Below are 21,956 nucleotides of genomic sequence, written 5' to 3'. Positions count from 1 at the left end.
GGGTGGTGGTGGACTGACCCGCCCGCTGGCCCAGTGACCCACCCCAGCGGGTCCCACGTCCGCGGCTGCGCTGAGACTGTTGCTGTGCAGGCCAGTGGCTTTGAAACAAACGTGCCTGGGTGCCCCTTCCTTGGCCACGAAAGGAGCAAAAAGCAGACGCCGAATGAGTGCGCGTGGCCGAAAGTCCCAAGGACTTGGCCGTAGCCCGCGAGTCCTTAAAGTGCTCAAACGCTCTATCTGCCTTGTCCCTAAAAAGGTGAGTTCCATCAAAAGGCATGTCCATCAGAGTGTTCTGGACATCCCATGAAAAGCCAGTGGTCTTCAGTCGGCTTGACGGCATAGCGCCACTGTCGTGGAAATTGCTCTGCCCAGCGAGTCGGCTGTCTCAAGGCCACAACGAATCGTGAACTTGGCTGAATCTCTCCCCTCAGCAATAGTTTGGGAGAGCACCGTCTGGGCCTCCTCCGGACACAGAGGAAACACATGCGCCACCGTATCCCACACAGAGTAGGAATAACGGACCAAGAGGCATGCAGTGTTCACAGACCGCAGCACTGAACTGGCGGAAGAGAAAATCTTCTTCCCAAACTGCTCCAGTTTCTTGGATTCCCTGTCCGGAGGAGCAGAAGGGAATGCACTTGGGGACGCAGAGTCTTGGACAACCAAGCTCTCAGGGGTAGGGTGTTGGGAGAGGAAAATGGGGTCGCCAGGGGCCGGGTGATGGCGTCGGGCCACGTTCCTATCCACAGGAGCCCGTGTTGGGCCTGGACCAGGTGCCCAAAAGGACGTATGAAAATGCATCAATAAAGGGCAGCAGCGGCTCTGCAGAGGAAGCCGCCGGCCGAAGCACTTCTGTCAGGAGGTTAGTCCTGACGGTCACCAAATGTATGGTCATCAATTAGGCCGATGATGGATTATATCCTTATGGTCACAGATGAAAGTTGTCCAATAGGTGACAACATGGTTGTAGTCAACAACTGCAGTCTATTTCTCATTGTAGATGGCGATAAAAAAAGTAGATGGTGAGAATGGCACTTTAGTGAGAACATCCACGGAGCTGAATTTTCACACACTTTTTGCACAAGATGGTGTAGGTCCTTCCTGGAGTATTTTCTTAAGGAAACATAATTTTTCCCAGTGAGAACAAGGCTGCGGGTGATATAGGGTGCAAGTCCAGTTCTGGAAACTCAAAGCTTCCTTTATTGCATTACCTTTGTGGAAATACTTTGTAAAGCACTTTTCACTGAGTGGTCTCCAGACCAAGAGGCATCCCTTTTAGCAGGAGATTTCCTTTTCTCAAGTATATACATTGCCAGCCTCCTCTCCCGATCCTTCAGTCCTAGAAAGTCTGACATGTGAATGCATGAAGCCTTGTGTACTGGATAGAAGCAATAAATACATCGCTCAGGTGGATCATCCGTATAAATATTTTTCTATCCACAGACAGAGCAGGGGTTGAAGAGAGATTTTTCACTATCAGTCATGATGACAGTTGGCGACAGAGCAGGTGTCTGAGGTCCCGAAAGTGCAGCTTTCCCCAAACATTACCCTGAAAACCACTTAAAATACTCTGGGAGCTGAAGATCTGGCTGGATCAATCCGAGGGTAGACCAGGAAAATAACAGCATACTGTCACTAAGAGGAAGCTCCTTTAAGGAGTTCCCTCACACAGACAGAGCAGGGGTTGAAGAGAGATTTTTCACTATCAGTCATGATGACAGTTGGCGACAGAGCAGGTGTCTGAGGTCCCGAAAGTGCAGCTTTCCCCAAACATTACCCTGAAAACCACTTAAAATACTCTGGGAGCTGAAGATCTGGCTGGATCAATCCGAGGGTAGACCAGGAAAATAACAGCATACTGTCACTAAGAGGAATCTCCTTTAAGGAGTTCCCTCACACATGATGTGAAAACTGATCTATGGTGGCTTGTAAAGGTGTGTGTGTGTGTGGGGGGGGGGGGTTGTTTCAAATGGAGGCGGATGTGTTACTAATCAAACATTGTTGTTGACTGAACACTGTTGACTGCTATTTAAAGTTACTAGGGTTCCCAATGGGACAACAAGGAATGATATAGGCATGTAAATATTTGAATGTTCCAATGCTGGAGAATGATTAACATTTCCAGGTTGGCATTCACACAATTTTAAAAATTCTCAGGTGGATGACCTATTTTTTTTCAATTTAATTCAACCATGTTGGAGAGCTATCCGGCAACAGTCAATGCCAAGATTCTAGACCTCCGCTTCAATCATTAGGTGTCAGTCCCATATGCTAAGTGGAGTAGACCCTTAATTTTCTGGTTAGCTTAGGTTTTTGAGGACTGAAGTTGATTTATTTTAACTGCGCCAAATTCACCCTTTTCTCTAATTTCTTACCAATTCACCATGATTCATGCTTTTATTTCATTCCGTCTAGACCATAGAAGCGTACTCTATCAGGGCCTGTCCAGATGCGCCATGTCTGATCTATAGAAGATCCAAAACACAGCTGCACAAGCTCTTTTGAAACTTAGAAATACTAATACATTTCACATGTTCTGAAGTAATCGAAGTGAATCTCTTTCAAAGCTCTGTTATCCAAATCATTAAGCAAATGGCAGGGAGAATAAGGAGACACTTTTCTGGGGGAAAGTACAAAACAAAGTGGTCACAGTGGAGATACATAAATCATTAGAAAAAACATCACCTTAAGTAATTCAATTATCCAATTTAAATATACTTAAATATATTCACATCCGCATTTTGATTTGCAAAGTATCTGCATATTTATACTAAGGTGCTCCACAGAGAAAGGAAATGAGTGCTTGAGGATGTGCTCAAGTGAAGGAAATAAGAAAGGAAAAGCCAATGTGCAATATTTACATCATAGAATGATAGTGACCTGTCCAGCCACATTAACCCCTTCCATGCTCATGACGGAACGGTTCCATCATGAGCTACGGTTGAGCTGTGCTCATGACGGAACCGTTCCGTCATGACCACGCCCGTTTCTATTACCGCGCCCAGCACCGGAGGGGGAAACGCGGTCGCACGGAAAAGGTTAAGGGCTACATATACATGAGAAAGCATAGTATTATCTCGACCCAGAAAATCAATTGCTGTGGTCTATACGTGATGGTAACCCTAGTATAGTTGCAAACAAATGAGTCTGTCGACACTTCAACCCCAATAGTGTATGAAGGGAATTTAGATCCTTAGAGTTGGGTCGAAATCAGGACGTGCGGAAACCCCTTTGTTCCACCTAGAGAAATTCTTGTTGGATCCACTCCAAATGGTGGGCCTGTAGGCTCCTATGTCGAGGAGGCGAGCGCTTGCACACGGGTTGCGCCTTTTAACGTGTCGGTATACGGTCTTTCAGTGGATGAGAAAGTAATTCTCATATGTTCGAATGCTTCAGAAAGGAATTAATCCCAAAACAATCTCCGCGCTCGAAGTCACGGGATCTCTAAAGAAGCAACCCGTGTGCAAGTTGTATATGACGCAGGTTCAGTGGCTTTTGGGTTACCCCATTGTCTGTAACCCACCTCCTGGGGTAAGTGTCATGAGGCCTCAGAATATTTCTTGATACTTGTATCGTAGTAGACGTCCTCGACGTTTCAATGCCGATAATTCATGTATGGTGGCGTCGACTGCTTCATCGACGATGTAGTGGAGGATGCCGGTTTCATCAATGCTGGGGCCGACAACAATATCGTCGGCGCTGATGTTAGCGTTGACTGTGATGTTAGTATTGATGGGGATATTGGCGTAGATGTTAGGATTGTTAACGGTGAAGCTGTCTTTGTAATCGTCATAGACAAGGAAAGATTAGTCAATGGAATGGGTGCATTGATGGCTGAAGTGGACTTCATCAGCGTCGTTGATGGTGTAGAGGAAGAAACAATGGTGATGGTCGGTGTAGCACTCGTCGATGATGGAGAAGTATTCATGTACGGTACCTTTTTAGGTTTTGCCGCAGACTGTTCTGAGAGGTATGCGGGCGCCTTGAAGACATGGTGGTAGGCTCAGAGGAAGCACTTTGAGGAGCATTTTTGCGTTTTCTCCTTTTTCTGAATGATTTTAAAAGACCCATGATGGAAGTCTTTTGTGCTTTTCTGTTGTCCTCAGGGGTTCCCAGTCCTGGGGCCTTCCCCTTTAAGGAGGCTAAGCAAAAGTATCACTCTCTTTGCCTGAAGAGGTATTTTATGAACTCTGGAGCCATAATAAAAGCTTGGCTTCTCTGACTCGCAGTGTTATGGATGAAAAGTGCAACATACCTTGCAATCCTTCACTATATGTTGGGGTTGAAGGCAATAGAGGCATACTTTATGTGGATCATCCATGTGTAATCTCTTCTTCCCACAAGATCTGCAAAGTAATTTTTTTGAAGAATCCGACAAGGTGAAATTAACCAAACAGCTGAAGAAAACTGAGCAGCGCTCAGGGAAACTCCCTTCTACGACGTGCGGAAGAATATCTGAGGATTTGAGCCGCTGTTGGGAATGGTCTAGAGGGTGCTGTCGCCTGATTGGTCATAGTTCAAGTTTGGTTGTTTTTAGAAAAGATCATAGGCTATTAAACTAAGCTTCTATTAGCTTTTTAGCCCATGATACTATTGTATACTCCTATCCTATGGTACCTTAGGCATTTCCACTTCGATGACTGGGAATGATTAAAGCATGTGAATCTATATGAAAGATCCAATACTGGTGTATTAACTGCTCAATACACGCCTATATGACCTACATTGTTTAACGCAGTGCACCAACATCAAAGCTACACTGTGCTTGGTGCTGAAAATGTACCTTACCAGTATTGCTTGTATATGGCTGATAACTGCAATGAGGCATAACCGATAATCCAGAGATGTATGTTATTTTTGGTTTATGAAATCGAAAAAAATATATATTAAAAATAATACTAGTAATGGACATGCAGGCATGCATGTCACCATGAGTAGCATGCATCAGTGTCATGGGAGGTGACTCAGCAACCTGTGCCTGTCGCAGCACACTTGCATGAGTGACTGAGGCAGGTGGTACCTTGCTGCTGTTGAAATAAAAGGAGCATTGGGAAAGCAAAAAGAAAAAAAACTGGATCTTCTCATTGCATTTCAGTTTGCCTATGGGGTAACGGAGCCCTGATCAGCTTATGTAAGAGGCAGAAATCTAGTGAATTAATCTAGCAGACAAGCTGCAGTTACAATGAATTACAAGTGTACTTAGGGGATAAGTATACATCAAAGGCCACAGAGCATTTTCACTTTGGTGAAGAATTCTGAAAAGCAAAAGGGCTCAAAATATGGACCTGGAAAAGCAGAGTGAAAATCATGTTTTTATTGTGGAAATTCATAAACAAACATGCATGTGGTCAAAGGCGGGATAAAATGCTCTAAACCGGACTGGAATTAAGGTTGGAAAAGCAGGTATCTTACTGACTCAGCAATGGAATTTAGCATACGCAATGGTTTAGTCCTAAACAGCGTTTTTCATCCTGGATTGGTAGGTAAGTCATGCTGAGCTACAGAATTGAGGGTGCGTGCAATCGAGCTGAAACAAAAAAGTGGTGCTGGCGAGTCCGAGCTTAGGGAGTACTCTCCACCCCCGAACACACTTATAAAAAATGTAATTAAAGAAAAAGTCCAAGCGCAGGGGCAGCACAAACAGTCTGAGCATCCGCAATACAAATGTGTACTTGTCGCTTAGGGAACAAAAGAGTACGAACAGAGAAGACTAAAGAATAGCTGTGTGGCATATGACAGAGGAGTCCAAGCTTGGGAAACAAACAAGGAGTTAGAGCATGGGAAACAAGATAGAGGTAGCAAAAGGCATGGGGGCTCGGAGGTCATTGCGAGAGCCAGTGGTACAGATCGAGTCACCAGAACCTACTTGTGCATGACTGATGCCATTGCTGAAAAGCATGCCTTTGCAACCGGGGTGACGCCACGTGGAAAGAAGACTAGCAAAAGGAAAAGCAGACATTACATATAGTCTAAAGAACACAATAGAAGGTTCAGTGCCTTGGAAGACCGTCTACTTCCATGCAAGTTTGAGCCTAATGTCAAAAGAGTTTTGAAGCCTGAGTACTTTAAGTGGTACTTTCTTTTGTGGTGCCATGAAGATTTCAAATAGAGCGTCTACTCTTACTTCATGTCCTGGGAAAACAACTCTGTAGCAATTTGGCCGGGCTTGCAAGGGGATTGGAAGAGTGATGTATGTTTCTTTGGTCAACACAGGATTGGAAAGACCATGCCCCCCCCCCCCACCTGATGACCTTAAGATGCATGTTATGACTGAATTCACAGGCCTGAGTTGTGATCAAGGCACATTAGTCTGGTATTTACGTGTTTTATAGGCATTAAGCATAGGTTAAGGCATTGTAATCCAGAGATGATAATGATAAAGGAACAATAAAAAATTAAAGGGGAAATAACAGTACTGTTTGGACTCGCTGTATCTACAGTGCAACAGAAAAAGAAGTGGTGATGCCTTTCTAAAGCTGGAGCATGGTTGCTGATAGACACACCAGGCAATTTACCCAGGGAGTCCGACCACAGAATTGAAATTTCACAAGGCAGCTGGATCCCATAGATATACATTAGGAATCTACAGTATAAGTATACATTACATAACTCATTTCCATCTTCACAATCCCAAACTCCCCCCCCCGCAAAAGTAAAACCTTCCCCATGTTCCTTATTTTATGTAATCTCGTATCAACAACATGGTGTGGGCATTTTTCTATCTAACAAAAATTCCAGCAACTTGTGCACATGCAACTTTGGATACATGTATTTACAGACAAGTGGACAATGATTTGTGTGGGTGGCAGGGCAGATTGAAGCTTGGTAGCTTTCTACACACAAAAGCGAGTCAGTCAGTAACCCACTACATTGTAATAGAGACTGCAATTTAGAGCGATTGTTCCAATTTAACTGAATGAAAATCCAAAGCACAGCTTATAAATGTCATAACTGTGTGAGCATACCGCAATACATTTTATAAAAATAAATGGTAATCTCTGTAACAAAACAGGAGGTTTATTAGCCCATTAATTTTCAAACAAATATTTTATGCCAATACCTTTTCCATTTCTTGTCTGAAGGTGGTAAAAAGCTCATTGCTTTTTGCCATTGTGGTCTGGAATTCTTCAAATTTGTCCATGTACAGAGAGAGCTGTTGGGCCAAAAAGGGAACATTATTTACTTGACATAAAAGATCTGGCGTACATGTCAATAAAACAAATAGCACCAACTTACTTTTTACAATTATGTCGTCACATACTAGATTATAAGTGAATCTTGAGATAATTAAACAGTGTAGACTGAACACATATTTTTAGTTACATTCTTAAGCCCTAGCGGCAGTTAGCATTTCTGTGTTTTTCTATGTAGTCAAACCCAATGTTTTGTATTATGAAGCAAAATCCCATGGCTCATGCTGCTGCATGTACTGACAAAAGAGGGGGGTGTTGTTATCACATGTTCTCAAACGGCGCTAAACCAATAACGTGCAATTGATACTAAGAGAAAAAATTGGATGCAATGACACAGGTGAAGGGAAACTCCTAAACCCTCAAAATTGGGACCAAATGGTCCAACTAAATATATACAACATGTCCTATGCACAAGCCAGCCTTGCTCAGAAATAAAACATTAAAAGTGAACATTACAAATAACACCATCGTCGTTCTGTACTTATATGAGTGTGCATAGAACGTGATGTACATACTGCTGCATGTGCCACACATTTCTTGATTTTTGTTTAGTACTATGTCACAGTTATAATACACACATTGAAAAGAAAAAAAGGCAGAATGAAACTGTAAAATACAGATAAAGCAAGTTGATTCATACAACCAGGACAGTAATCACTTCTATTCTGTACTTCACAGCTATCTCTGTAGATTCCACATTGTACTACACTTCAGGGCACAATCCTCCAAATCCAACTTCTTTAAAGGCACTTGTACAAGTCACTACTGAAATTCACACCATCTTGAGTGGGTTTAAAACATTTGAAACTAGTAGCAGAGTCCATTAACATTAAGGCCAAGGGTTCTGTTCTCATCTTGGACCTCCTCCTTTAAAATATGTGGTATTATTCAATGATTCATCAACTTCCTAATCCTATTACGTATAGTATGGTATGGTATGGGTATTTTACTACAGTGCAAATGTCAAATTCCACTTTATGACCAATCTAAACAACAAGTTACTTACCTTCGGTAACACCTTATCTGGCAGAGACATGATCTAGCCGCAGATTCATTACCTTTGGGTCTAGGTGGGGAAGGAAGAGGGGTTTGCCACTGACCGAATCACGTCCAGTAATCACCACTGCATGTCTTTTGCAGTCTCGTCAGAAATCTGGAAGTGATGGGAGATATCCCCTTGATGCTGGGTCCACTGAAAATTCAGGTCCCAATGCAGAGGCCGCATGTGCCACCTGACACTCTTCCAACAGGATGCAGAAGGCCATCAGTCCCAGCAGCCTCAGAGTCTACCGCACTAAAATCCATGAGAGGCTGAAAGATCGAGATCATAGCCTGAATGCCCCGGACTCGCTTTCTCAGGCGAAAGGCAGGAAACCGAACCATGTCCAGACGGCTCTGATGAAGGGGAGCGTCCTAGAAGGAGTCAAGTGTGACTTTGGCATGATGATAGTGACTCCCAAAGGGGACAGTAGGTTCACCATAGTCTGGAGGTGGCCAACGACAACTTAGGGCGAACCCACCTTCAACAACCAGTCGTCAAGGAAGGGGAACACTGGCAACCCTGATCTCCAAAGGTGTGCTGCGACCACTGCCATCACTTTTGTGAACATGCAAGGGGCACTGGTTTGACCAAAGGGGAGCACTGCAAACTGAAAATGCTCCTGACTCACCACGAGCCACAGGTAGCACAAATGCGTTTGCAGGCAGGGTATATGGAAGTACGAGCCCTGTAGGTGTAAAGCTACCTTTCAGTCTCCAGGGTCGATGGCAGACAACACCTTCGCCAGTGTGAGCATTTTTTATTTCTCCTTCCAGATGAAGGCGTTGAGGGGGTGCAGGTCTAAAATAGGATGAAGGCCTTGGTTCTTCTTGGGCACCAGAAAGCAGAGGGAATAGCAACCACAACTTGTTGCGCAGGCACTCTCTCGAAAGCCCCCTTGGCCACAATGGCTTACACTTTCTGCTGCAAGACAGAAAGGTGGTTCTCACTCACATTTTGGAGTGACGGTAGACGGTTCTGCGGTGCTGGAAGGAAAGGGAGAGGAGGGCATGGCCCTTCTAAACAATTAGCAAGACCCACTGGTCTGATGTTCAAGCCTGCCAACCTGGCAAGAATCGGGGGCTTGGCCGGCAGCCGAGGAAAATGGCGCCGCCTTGTAGAGCTCCGTACCTCCGGGGACTATACACTAAAAATCGCTTGCATGTCTCTGTGACCCGCCCAGTGAAACTTACCTGCAGGAGTGCCGGAACTCTGGCCGCACCAGATGAACGACTTGCCCCGCCTGTGGTGCCTTCCCCGGTATGTGTGAAGGCGCAATCCTGTTTGCGGCTTCTGAAAACGCCGCGACCGGGGTCTGGCGTAGGTGCTGCGTCCGCCGCCGATTGCGTGCGTGAGCCCAGCGACGCTGAGCAACAAGGTGTGTCCTGGGCTGCTGCGCTAACACGTCAATCTGATTCCCAGGACCTCCCGACCTGCAAATACAGCTTTAGCCGTGTGATGGGTGATGGGCCCCCGCAGAGCTGCAAGAGGAGGGGTCCGTCGGCCTAATACATCACGAGGTAGAAAATAGTGGCTGACCTCCATGCCGTTACCGAGGCGACATCCGGCAATTGGGCGTCATCTTGCAACAGTGACGACCCCCATTGTGACTGGCATGCTCAAACCCGGGCCCGCCACCGGCAAATGGACTGTTGTGTGCTGCGGTATGCCTTTTGCGGGCTAGGCCGTGGCTGTACCCACATGCATGGGGGTCTGCGCGTCACTCCTTGCGTATGGTCCCGCTGCGGGTCGGTCCTGCACAAAGTCATCACAGGGCCCTCGAACTGCGGTGTGGCCAATCGTAATGGACTAAGATCCCATGCCGAGGCCTGACTCTACAGGGACCCAGACAAGTAATTATCTTGAGGCTTGGGGGACCTCATTCTCACCCACCACGGCCCATCATCAGCCCGCATTGGACCGCTGATGTGCCTGGGCCACGGCTCAACACAAGAACACTGCACTTCGTGCTACGCACCCATCCAGACTCCCACCCCACGCTTCAGTCGCACTCCATAACCTACATAGGGACGCACCAGATTGCAGGAAACCAGACAAGCCGCGTGTGCCACTAACTAGCACAGACAGGTGGCAGCTAATACTGCTTTCGGGTGGTCAGTGCCTACGAGAGGTGGACATGGGGGGGGGGGGGCATGATGGGGGCCGGGGCTAACGCATGACCCAACAGAATAAACTGGAGAAATACGCCTACTCTAAGCTGGACAAAGATGTGAACTACCGTACTCAGACTGAATCGGCCTCTACTAAAGAGACTACTCTAGGGAAAGAGATCACACTACAAGACATTATGGCCACCCTAAACAAGGTGCATACCTCTCTGACATTGTGGCCACTGAACTCTCACTTATCCGCACCGATTTCAGGAATTTGAGCTCCCGCGTGACAGAGGTCAAGTCAATAACGGCCACAGTGAACACTGATACGGCTTCTCTGAAGAAACAAGTGCAACGGCTGGAATTAGACAACAAGACCATGGCAGCGAAGCTGGACGATCATGAAGGGCGCTCCCGCCGCAATAATGTGTGCCGGAGGACACTGGAAGCCCTGCCCTGGACATCTTTGTGGAAGATCTGGTCAAGAATCACATGCAGCCCAGGGGTGTCTCTAATTATTTTTTGGTCGAACGGGCCCATCGGGTCCCCGGGGGCAGACGCCAGCCTGGGGCATCCCCCGCTCCCTATATTGGCAAGCATTTTTATTTTTCATGACCGTGACCTTATCCTTCAGACGGCGAGGGCAGCCACGCCAATCCGGTTCCAACGAAGTACAATATCCTCCAGCCCACCCAACTGCACCGCAGTAGTGGCCAAACAGCCACGGAGCTTTATAGCGGTGAAGCAAGAACTCGGAAAGCGTGATCTCAAGTACTCAATGCTATTTCCAGTAAAATTAAGAGTAGAGGCAGATGGAAAAGCATGGTTCTTTACCAATCCAGAGGACCCACAGGACTGGAGGGGTGGCGTCAGGTCTAACATCGTGGAAAACCTGGTTGAAACACCGCACGAGATCCATCAAAACAGAAATCCCTGAATCGGACGGCGGACTCGTCGGAAGCAGAGACTTGACCTGAGGACGACGAACTGGACATGGTGGACACTCTCTATATGAGACACCAGGCGGCCAACAACGCTGTAATACAGGAATGGCAACAGCAAACAACGATATAAGACGCCTGTGCTACTACGCATTGGGAAGGGAGGTAACTGCCTCTTCAACGACCTGAGGAGACATGAAGCTATTGAAGGGCAAGTGACTGCTGATTCTTTGTAAAACTCTGTGTGAGCAAGGGGTTTCTGGCATCTCACCAAATTTATTTCCATAATAGTTGGAAGGGTAACTATTTCCCTGACTGGGCCCCCGAGAGGAACAGCGAAAGCTCTATCCCCCCCACACAGGTACCGGGTAATGGGCATTAGGCACTCTGCAAAGTTGGGGTGGCCGGAAGTTCATCAACCGTCTTGAGGGGAGGCAGGGAGTTGGGAGGGATTTGGCATTCTCTGGGTAAGTTCATATTTTTTGATTTAATTTTTTTCTATTTGTTATTTGGCACACTATCAGTCCACTCATATCATTCCTGTGCTGCCACACGGCAATCTGATTTGCACAGAGCAAGCGACACACTGGCCCCATGCCGCGGTCACATGAGTCCATAATACCTCTGACACCCCTCAAGCAGCACCTACCAATGATATCCTGGAATGTCAATGGCCTCCGGATAAGCTAAAAGGAAGGCTAGTTCTACAGTATCTGAAACTTTAGGTGCCAGCAATTACCCTATTGCAAAAGGCCCATTTAATGGGGACAGTCTTTCAGAGCCCTAGATAGATGGGGTTTTAGGCCAGCAGTCCACTCGGAGTTTACATCTGGTTCGAGGAGGGTGGGAATCCTCCTGAAGAAACAATACTCATTTGTCGTTAAGCACACGTATACAGACAATCAAGGCCACTTTGCGGTGCCTCATGCCAGTGGGAAGGACGCATAGTTAACGTAGTATCCGCCCGCGATTCATTCCTCAGCTTTCCCAGGGCTTAGCGAATTCCTTCTTCGACTCCCACAGGGCTATTTAATAATAGGAGGCGACTTTAATGCCACTTTGGATGACACTCTAGATTGTCCCCTCCTCGACAGCAACACTGATCACACTCTGCCCTAACTGACTTCCTGGATGATATAGGTATGGTGGCCATTTGGCGCTCCCATTTTCCCCCAGACACAGCAATATACATCCTACTCCGGTGCGCACAATAGCCTTTCGCAAATCGACTACATACTGGCGCCCGCAGCTGAACTGGGAAATTTCCTAACAGTAGCACATTCGCCAAGAGGCATCTCTAACCATTCCCCGATTATCACTCTACACTTGGCACTCCACAGCGCAGAACCACATATTCCCCGTATTTCCCGGATACTTTAAGGCCCCTTAGATAGGGAAGGGACTGACCGATAATACCAAATATTACTTCACTGAAAACGCACCCTCGGTCTCCTCCCCAATTTTCCTTAAGGAGGCGTACAAAACAGTGCTTCGTGGGCAGGCAGTCTCACTAATCGCCCATCATAAAAGAGAGAAAATCAGAACTGTGGAGACAGAGGAGCAGGAGGTGAAGGACTTGGAAAGAACCCACAGTCAGGACCCCTCTGACACAAACACTCACCTATTGCAACTTCAGGAGCAGGAGTATAGGTAATGTTTATGGGAGACAGAGAAAACGCGACTCTCCAAGACCCAACACACCATCTACGAAAGTGGAGACAAAGCCAGCAAGCTTCTGGCATGGCTTTACAAAAGAGAAAGGGCAGATAGGTGGATCACAGAACTTCAATTTCCCTCAGGCGACACCACTCGGAATCCTCATCACATAGTAGATTTACTGGCACAGCACCATGAACAGATTTATACTTCCACACTCACTGTTACGCAAGCAGAAGCGGAGGACTTTCTCCGAGATATTAAGCTCCCCAAACTAGAGGAAGTGGAGTCCCAATCCTTAGAGGTTGAGCTCTCTGCAGAAGAAATCGCGATGGCAATTGGTAAACTACAGTCCGGAAAAGCATAGGGACCAAATGGTATCCCCATTGAGTGGTACAAGCGTAACGAGACATCACTCGCACCATATATGGCAGCGATGTATAAAGCCAGCTTGGGAAGCGGGGGGGGGGGGAGATGACTACCATGTGACCAGAGGACGGCGACAATTGTAGCCATCCATAAACCCGGCAAACCCTCGCAGGAATGTTCCTCCTACAGGCCAATATCACTGTTTAACGCTGAGGCCAACATATTGGCAAAGACCCTGGCCAACAGACTTGCGCCACACCTAGCCACATTGATACACCAGGTCCAATCTGGGTTTAGGCCTGGGAGAAACACAGCTCTAAATCTTCAGCGTCTCCGCAACGTGCTGGGCCGTAGACATACTATTCAAGAATAACTATTGTGCTGTCCCTGATTGCGCACATGGCCTTCAACACAGTCAAGTGGCCCTTCCTCTTCGCTGTTCTCCAAACACTAGGATTCGGACAAAATTTTTCCTCCTGGGTCCGACTACTCTACACTGCTCCCATGGCCCATGTAGTGGCCAACAGCAAAGATTGAGGGATTTTTCACTACATCGTGGCACAAGACAGGGATGCCTGCTGTCGCCCCTTCATTTTGCCATAGTGCTGGAGCCTCTGGCGGCCTGGGTGCGACAGGACCAAGTCATCCGAGGACTACGGTGGAGTGAGGACTACGAAGACCGCATTTCCTTATTTGCGGACAATATCCTTTTATACATGGCCTCTCCTAGATGCTCACTGTCCTGTGTTAGATATCTGTAGCTCCTATTGACTACATTCAGGGTATACGATTATTTGGACGAAATCGGTGCTCTACGTCCTGAGGAGTCGTGTCTCCCCCCCCCCACCCCCCTCCCCCTCACTCCTCCCGGCTGGCTGGGAAGTAACTATAGTGGAAGACACTTTTAAATAATGAGGGATTCACATCACCCAAGACCCGGAAATGTTTATGACCCTAAATCTCCAAGCCCTGTTGAAACGGCTGCAAAAAGATACCAAGCACTGGCAATCGTAGCCTTTGTCGCTCCTGGGGAAAGCTGCCCCTTTCAAACTGATGGCGCTCCCTCGGTTTCTCTACCCCCTTCAAAATACACCTTTTCCAGTACTTCAGACCTACTTCCGTGACATCGAGGCGGAAGTCACTAAACTCCAATGGGACAATAAACCGGCCCGCAAAGCTATGGTGAAATATCACACCTGGTATGACGGGGGCATTGCACTCCCTAACATACAATATTACTATTGGGCCGCTCAGCTAAAAGTGATAAATTATTGGCTCCATGTCCCCCACACAGATTCAGCCTATGCCCTCGATAGGTTACAGCTTGGGGTGACGGGCCGCATCAAGCACTCTATAACAAGACCCGATCCATGATGGGCCCGACGAACCATACACTACAGATCTGGAAAACAGTGCAAAAAAAGCTAGGATGGCACGACACTCACACAAGCGACACCCCTAAGAATTACAGACAGGCTGAGAAGGATGGAAAAAAGTAAAGGCTTTCACAACTGGGACCTCATTGGGATATCAAAGGTGGGCAACCTCTGGATACAGGAAAAAATTATTATTATTATTTATTATTTTAGTGTTTTATAGAGCGTGAACTTGACCTGTTAGGGTATCACAGCGCTTTACAGAGTCACAAAGTAAACAAAAGGAAGGATAACACAAGAATACTGTAAATTAGGGGGGAGGGGGTGCTAGGTACAAGAGGGAAAACACTATACAAGGATAGTCAATATTACAATAGTTAAGGACGGACTCCGGTTTCTTGGTGGGGCGAGGTCGCAGATGGAGGCAGAAGTCTATGGGGTGGTTGTGGAACGGGATTAGTCAAGGAATTTACCCATGAGGAATGATATGGCCTCCTTTTTGAAGCGTGCCAGAGAGGGGATTCTTCTGATGGCGGGTGGGAAGGAGTTCCATATCCTTTGTGCAGCCCCAACAAAAGCCCGATTATAAGTTTTTTTTCCCGAAAGAGAGCAGGCTGGAGTAGAAGGGCACTGGCCGATCGGGAGTTTCTGCTTCCTCCGGATATCACAAGTTTCTGTGCAAGATACGCAGGGGAGTTTGAGTGTAGGGCCTTGTGCGTGATAAATGCCAGCATGAGATGGATCCTAGCCTCGAGTGGGAGCCAGTTCAATGATTTCAGATGAGGGGTGATGTGATCAAATTTCCTTGTGCCGGTAAGTAGTCTGGCAGCTGCGTTGAGGCAGGCTTTTAAGGGTGCTAGGGAGATCTTGGGTAAACCAGAAGCACAAGTTACTACTTGTGTAACGATATATCTGTAAGAGACATTAGTTAGTGATAGATTCCTTACCTTAGAATATCCCCAGGCGTCAGACTGGATCCGGAAATTTTTGCGTAGCAATAACCCTGCGCGTCGGTAGGCGTCGTCTGCGGCTCCGCGTCCGTCGTCGGCGTCGTTAGCGCCGGAATGACGTCGGAGTACTTAGACGCCGCCCATGCGCGCTGACGTCAGTTCTGATACACAGCTTTTCCGCGCCAGATACGCATAGCCATGATAGAACCAACACTGGTGTGAAGAAACTAGGGCCCTGAAAGGGGATGACCTTAACCCTAGATATCGGTTCGCAGAACGGGGAGGATGAGTGGGTCGGTAAGGAATCTATCACTAACTAATGTCTCTTACAGATATATCGTTACACAAGTAGTAACTTGTGCATCTGAAAGAGACACGTTAGTGATAGATTCCTTACCTTAGAATAGATACCCCAGCAATACCAAACCCGGTGGTGGGTCTGCGAACCAATAATCACACCAGAAAGTCCTGGAGGACGGAACGGCCAAAGAAGCCATCCCTCCGGACTTGACTGTCCAGGCAGTAGTGTCGTGCGAACGTGTGCAGCGAGGCCCACGTAGCTGCCTGGCAAATGTCCTGTAAGGGCACTCCCCGGCACAGGGCAGTTGTAGTTGCCATGGCCTGATTGGAATGAGCCCTCAATCCAACAGGGCGCTCCTTCTTAGCCATGGAGTAACATGCCTGGATACACAAGATGATCCACCGGGAGATGGTCCGCTTGTGTACCGCCTTCCCCCTTCTTAGCACCCACGTAGCCAACAAAGAGTTGGTCATCCACCCGGAACTGGCGTGTGCGATCCAAATAGAATGAGAGCGCACGTTTTGGGTCCAGACGGTGGAGCCGCTCTTCCTCTTTAGAGGGATGCGGAAAGAAGGTTGGCAAGGTGATGGACTGCCCGATGTAGAAGGCTGAGACAACCTTGGGCAGGAAAGATGGCTTAGTACGCAACACAACCTTGTCCGGATGGACAGAAAGGAAAGGTGGAGTACAAGAAAGGGCCTGGAGCTCACTCACTCTCCTGGCAGAGGTGATGGCAACCAGGAAAGCAGTCTTTAGAGTCAAAAGACGAAGAGGACAGTCGTGAAGTGGCTCAAAGGGAGCGCACATCAGGAAGGTAAGAACAAGGTTCAAGTCCCACTGGGGCATCACGAAAGGAACAGGAGGGAACATGTGCGTGATGCCCTTAAGAAAGCGATTAACAATAGGGGACTTGAACAAAGAAGGCTGATCAGGGAGCCTCAAGAAGGCAGAAAGGGCAGAAAGGTAGCCCTTGACAGTGCCCAGAGCAGAGCCCTGCTGGGCAAGAGAAAGAAGGAAGAGGAGAACCTCAGAAAGGGGGGCAGAGAGTGGATCCACAGCCTTTGCTGTGCACCATGCCACAAATCTGTTCCACCTGCAGGCGTATACCGACTTTGTGGAGGGACGCCTGGCTGCCAGAATAACATTACAGACTTCGGGAGGCAAGTCAAATGGCCTCAACTGTCGCCGCTCAATCTCCAAGCTTGTAGGTGGAGACTGGACAGGTTCGGGTGGAGGACCGTCCCCTGTTGCTGCGACAGAAGGTCCTCCCGAAGGGGCAGACGAATCGGGGGATCTACTGACATGCTGAGTAGCTCGGGATACCAGTATCTTCGTGCCCAGTCCGGAGCCACAAGGATAACCTGGGCCCGGTCGCGCCTGATCTTCTTCAGCACTCTGGGCAGAAGTGGTATAGGCGGAAAAGCGTACAACAGACCGCAACTCCACTCGCGACGAAAAGCGACTCCGAGCGAGTGCCGCCTTGGAAATTCCAACACGCAGAACCGATGACATTGCGCGTTCTCTTCGGTGGCGAATAGATCTAACCAAGGCTCTCCCCATTGCTGAAAGAGGCCTTGCGCCACGTCCGAGTGCAGACGCCATTCGTGATCCATCATGCACCAACGGCTGAGTTTGTCCGCCCTGGGATTCAGAGTACCTGCCAGGTGTTGAACTACCAGGGTCACACCCTGACTTTCCAGCCACTGCCAGAGGCGCAGAGCCTCTTGGCATAGGGTCCACGACCCCACCCCGTCCTGTTTGTTGCAGTACCACATGGCGGTGGTGTTGTCCGTGAACACCTGCACCACACTTCCCCGGACAGAGGGGAGGAATGCCTTCAGCGCTAGACGAATCGCCCCTAACTCCAACAGGTTGATGTGGAGCCGGGCCTCCGCCGGAGACCAGAGTCCTCTGATCTCCGCCTCTCCCATGTGGCCCCCCCCAGCCCTGGAGGGACGTGTCCGTCACAACTACGTGCTCCGGGTGGGGTAGGGAGAGGGACCTGCCACTGACCCAATCACGGTCCGTGAGCCACCACTGCAACTGTCTTGCAGTGCCCTCCGAGATCAAGACGTGATCGGACAAGTTGCCCTGATGCTGGGCCCACTGAAACTTCAGGTCCCACTGCAGAGCCCGCATCCGCCACCGGGCGTGACGCACCAGTAGGATGCAGGAGGCCATAAGCTCCAGAAGCCGCAGCGTCAACCTGACCGAGACCCGGGATAACGGCTGAAAGATGGGAATCAGAGCCTGAATATCCAGAACCCGCTGTTCGGGAGGGTAAACCCGAAACTGCGCCGAGTCTAGAACCGCTCCGATGAAGAGGAGCTTCTGAGAGGGACACAGGTGCGACTTCGGCACATTGATGGAGAACCCCAGCAAATGCAGGAGGTCGGCCGTAGTCTGGAGGTGGCTGACGACTGATTGGGGCGAGCCCGCCTTCAACAACCAGTCGTCGAGGTAGGGGAAGACTGACACCCCTAACCTGCGCAGATGAGTTGCGACCACCGCCATCACCTTCGTGAACACCCGTGGGGCGCTGGTAAGGCCAAAGGGGAGCACGGTAAACAAAGTGCTCGTGGCCTACCGTGAACCGCAGGTAATGCCGGTGGGCCGGCAGGACGGGGATGTGAAAATAAGCGTCCTGCAAGTCCAACGCTACCATCCAGTCTCCGGGGTCCAGGGCAGCTAAGACCTGAGCCAAAGTCAGCATCTTGAACTTCTCTTGACGGAGGAAGCCGTTGACGTTCCGTAGGTCCAAGATCGGGCGCAGGCCCCCCTTGCCCTTCTTGGGCACCAGAAAGTAGTGGGAGTAACATCCAAACCCTACTTCTGGCCCAGGAACGCGCTCGATGGCCCCCTTGGCCAAGAGGGCCGTGACTTCCTCTTGCAGAAGTTGCAAGTGATCCCCCGACACACGGTGGAATTGCAGTGGCATGGCTGGAGGGGTCGCCTCGAAGGGGAGGGAGTAGCCCCTTCGGACGATTTGCAGCACCCACCTGTCCGATGTGACAGTGCGCCAGTGGAAGTGGTGATGGCGAACCCTGCCTCCCACAGGTGTCACATGGGCCTGAAAGCTCGGACTAGGAAGGTTTGGTGGCAGGTGCTGCGGAGGGAGGTGTGGACTGGCCTCGCCGCTGACCCCGACCGCCGCCGCCACGGCGGTTTCCACGGCCGCCACCGCGCTTCTGGGTATTCTGCGGTGTGTGGCTGGCAGCACATGTGGGGGCGCCCCTTTCCGTGGCCACGAAAGGAGCGAAAGGCACCCGATTGCTGGCGCGTGGCCGAGAGGCCTAAGGACTTGGCCGTAGCCCTGGAGTCCTTAAAGCGCTCCAGCGCATGGTCTGCCTTGTCGCCAAAAAGGCGACGGCCATCGAACGGCATATCCAGGAGGGTGGCCTGGACATCGGCCGAGAAATTGGCGGACCTCAACCAGGCGTGGCGGCGAACCGCCACCGTCGTTCCCATCGCCCTGCCCAGTGAGTCCGTGGTATCCAGTCCACACCGGATAGAGTATCGTGCCACATCTCGACCCTCCACAAGGGCTTGGGCGAGTTTAGCCCGGACCTCCTGCGGGCATTGTGGCAGCACGTCCGCGACCGTGTCCCACAGGGTGTGGGTGTAGCGGCCCAAGAGACACGCGGTATTGACAGACCGCAGTCCCAAACTCAGGGACGAGAACACTTTCTTCCCGAACTGTTCGTATCTCTTGGATTCCAGATCGGGCGGGGCCGTCGGGAATGCGGTCTGGGAAGTGGAGGCCTGGATAACCAGGCTCTCGGGGGTGGGATGGGTGGACAAAAGCAAGGGTCGCCCGGAGCCGGGCGGTAGCGTCTGGCCACGTTCCTATCCACAGGCGGACCCGTGGCGGGCTTGGACCAAGCGCCCACAAGAACGTCACATAAGGCTTCATTAAACGGCAGCAGAGGCTCACTTGAGCTTGCCTGCGGTTTAAGAACCTCAGTGAGGAGGTTAATCCTCACGGCCGCAACTGGGAGCTCAAGGCCCAAGGCCATGGCTGCCCTCATTAACACTACGCTATAAGCAGCCCCCTCCTCCGTAGCCACGGTGGGAGGGGAGACAAATCCAGTGTCTGGCGAGGTGTCAATACCACTGGCCTCCCCAAGCTCATATGTCCAGTCCTCTTGAGACTGGCACTCCTGTGCCAGAGGGTCCTCAGACCCCTCCCAATCACCTCCGTCACCAGTCTCCTGTAACTCAGGGTCAACAGACTGGGCCTCCTCATGGAAATAAAAATCTCCAAAGGCCGTCGGAAGCGGCGCCCAACGGCGCGTTCCGGCGCCAGAGTCGGACCGAAGGGAAGATTGGGGGCGGCGTCCACAACGGGCGCCGGGGGGGGGACACCCTCGGGGCCGGCGCCGGTGAGGTCGACCGGCGACGACCCGGATCCGGAAGCGGGTCCGGTGAGGACCTGCGGCGCCGGGACCGAAGTCGCCAGGGCCGAAGCACCCGGCGGTGTCGGGGCCGAAGCGCCCGACCCGCTAGGGCCCGAAGGCGCCGCGGAACCCGGCTGAGGAGGGAGGGACTTCATGGCCATGAGGTACCGCTCGACCTCCTCCGGCGTCGCGCCGTGCCCAGGGACCCGAAGGTGTGGGGCAGGCGGCGACGCTTGCGACTCTCTAGGAGCCGTGTGGGCGGTGTCGCCCGAACCCCCGGCCGCATCGTGCGAGCGGCGGGGTGGGTCGGAGGAGCGATGATGCCGCTCCGACCTCTCATGCCTCTTACCTGAGGACTTGGATCCCGACGACCGATGTCCACTCCCGGAGCTGCGAGGACTCCGACCCCGCGTCCGGTCCCTCGACCTCCCGTGGGACCTGGAATGGCGCGGGCCGACTGCCGGAGCTCGAGCCGCTTGCGGGACCGCTCCCGTCTAGCCTTCGACGTCAGGGCCCGGCAGTCGGAGCAGGTGCGGTCGTCGTGGTCGAGGCCTAAGTACTTCAGGCACCGGCGATGGGGGTCTGTGACCGACATCAGTCGGTCGCACTTCGAACAGGGCTTGAACCCGGGCATCCCTAGCGGCACCATTGGAGTCGAAGACTCGAGTAGAAAAATGATCAAAAAGATCAAAAAGTTTAGTCAAAAAATGACTAGGGGTAGAGCTTCTCCGGATCTGCGCTAGCTGGCGCGGAAAAAAGAAGAACTGACGTCAGCGCGCATGGGCGGCGTCTAAGTACTCAGACGACGTCATTCCGGCGCTAACGACGCCGACGACGGACGCGGAGCCGCAGACGACGCCTACCGACGCGCAGGGGTATTGCTACGCAAAAATTTCCGGATCCAGTCTGACGCCTGGGGATATTCTAAGGTAAGGAATTTATCACTAACGTGTCTCTTTCAGATAGGGTGGAGCAGGCATATTCCAGCCTAGAAATAACTAGGGATTGGACTGCAAGTTTTAGGTCGGGAGCGTCAAGAAATGGTTTCAATTTCCAAAGGTAGCTCAAGTGGAATCTGGCAGATTTGGCCATTGAGTTGATGTGGTCTCGCATGTTTACGTTATAGTCAAAGGTGATACCCAGAGATTTGGTGGAGTCCACAATGGTCGAGGGGCAGTTTAAGGCTGTGATCGCTTTGATCCATGTCTGGATCTCAGAGTTCCTTTTAGGAGGGGAAATTAGGAGGAACTCCGTTTTCTTTGCATTGAGTTTGAGTTGGTTGGAGGAGAGCCATTGGACGGTCAGCTTCAGGGCCTCATTCAAGGTGAAGATTTCTTCAAGAGATGATATTTTTATGTAGATCTGATTGTCATCTGCGTACATATGGTAGGAGATATTTGCTATGTGAAGGACCTCGGCAAGGGGTTCTAAATAGAGGTTGAAAAGGGTGGGGGACAACGTTAATCCTTGAGGGACTCCCACCGTGACCAAGGAGGGAGCGGACAGGTTTCAGTTGATAAGGAATCTCTGAGATTAGTTTTAGAGGTAGGAGCTAAAGCAGTCGAGGACAGTGCCATCTAATCCCATCCTAAGTTTGAGGCGTTCGAGTAGCATCTCATG

The 21,956-nt window shown here is 50.1% G+C and overlaps 1 protein-coding gene across 1 annotated transcript in view; it reads right to left on the bottom strand.

Moving 5' to 3' along the window:
• The window catches only part of TXLNG (taxilin gamma), a 256,979-nt gene that overhangs the window by 40,527 nt on the left and 194,496 nt on the right, over positions 1-21,956 (bottom strand). Inside the window, exon 8 of the mRNA XM_078658098.1 lies at positions 7,061-7,153. Within this exon, the coding sequence (XP_078514224.1) occupies positions 7,061-7,153 (93 nt within the window). The remainder of the gene's footprint in view (positions 1-7,060; positions 7,154-21,956) is intronic.

The sequence above is a fragment of the Lissotriton helveticus genome, chromosome 8 (genome assembly GCF_964261635.1).
Source record: "Lissotriton helveticus chromosome 8, aLisHel1.1, whole genome shotgun sequence".
In the NCBI taxonomy this organism is placed as follows: Eukaryota; Metazoa; Chordata; class Amphibia; order Caudata; family Salamandridae; genus Lissotriton; species Lissotriton helveticus.
This window is presented reverse-complemented; position numbering and strand designations above follow the sequence as displayed.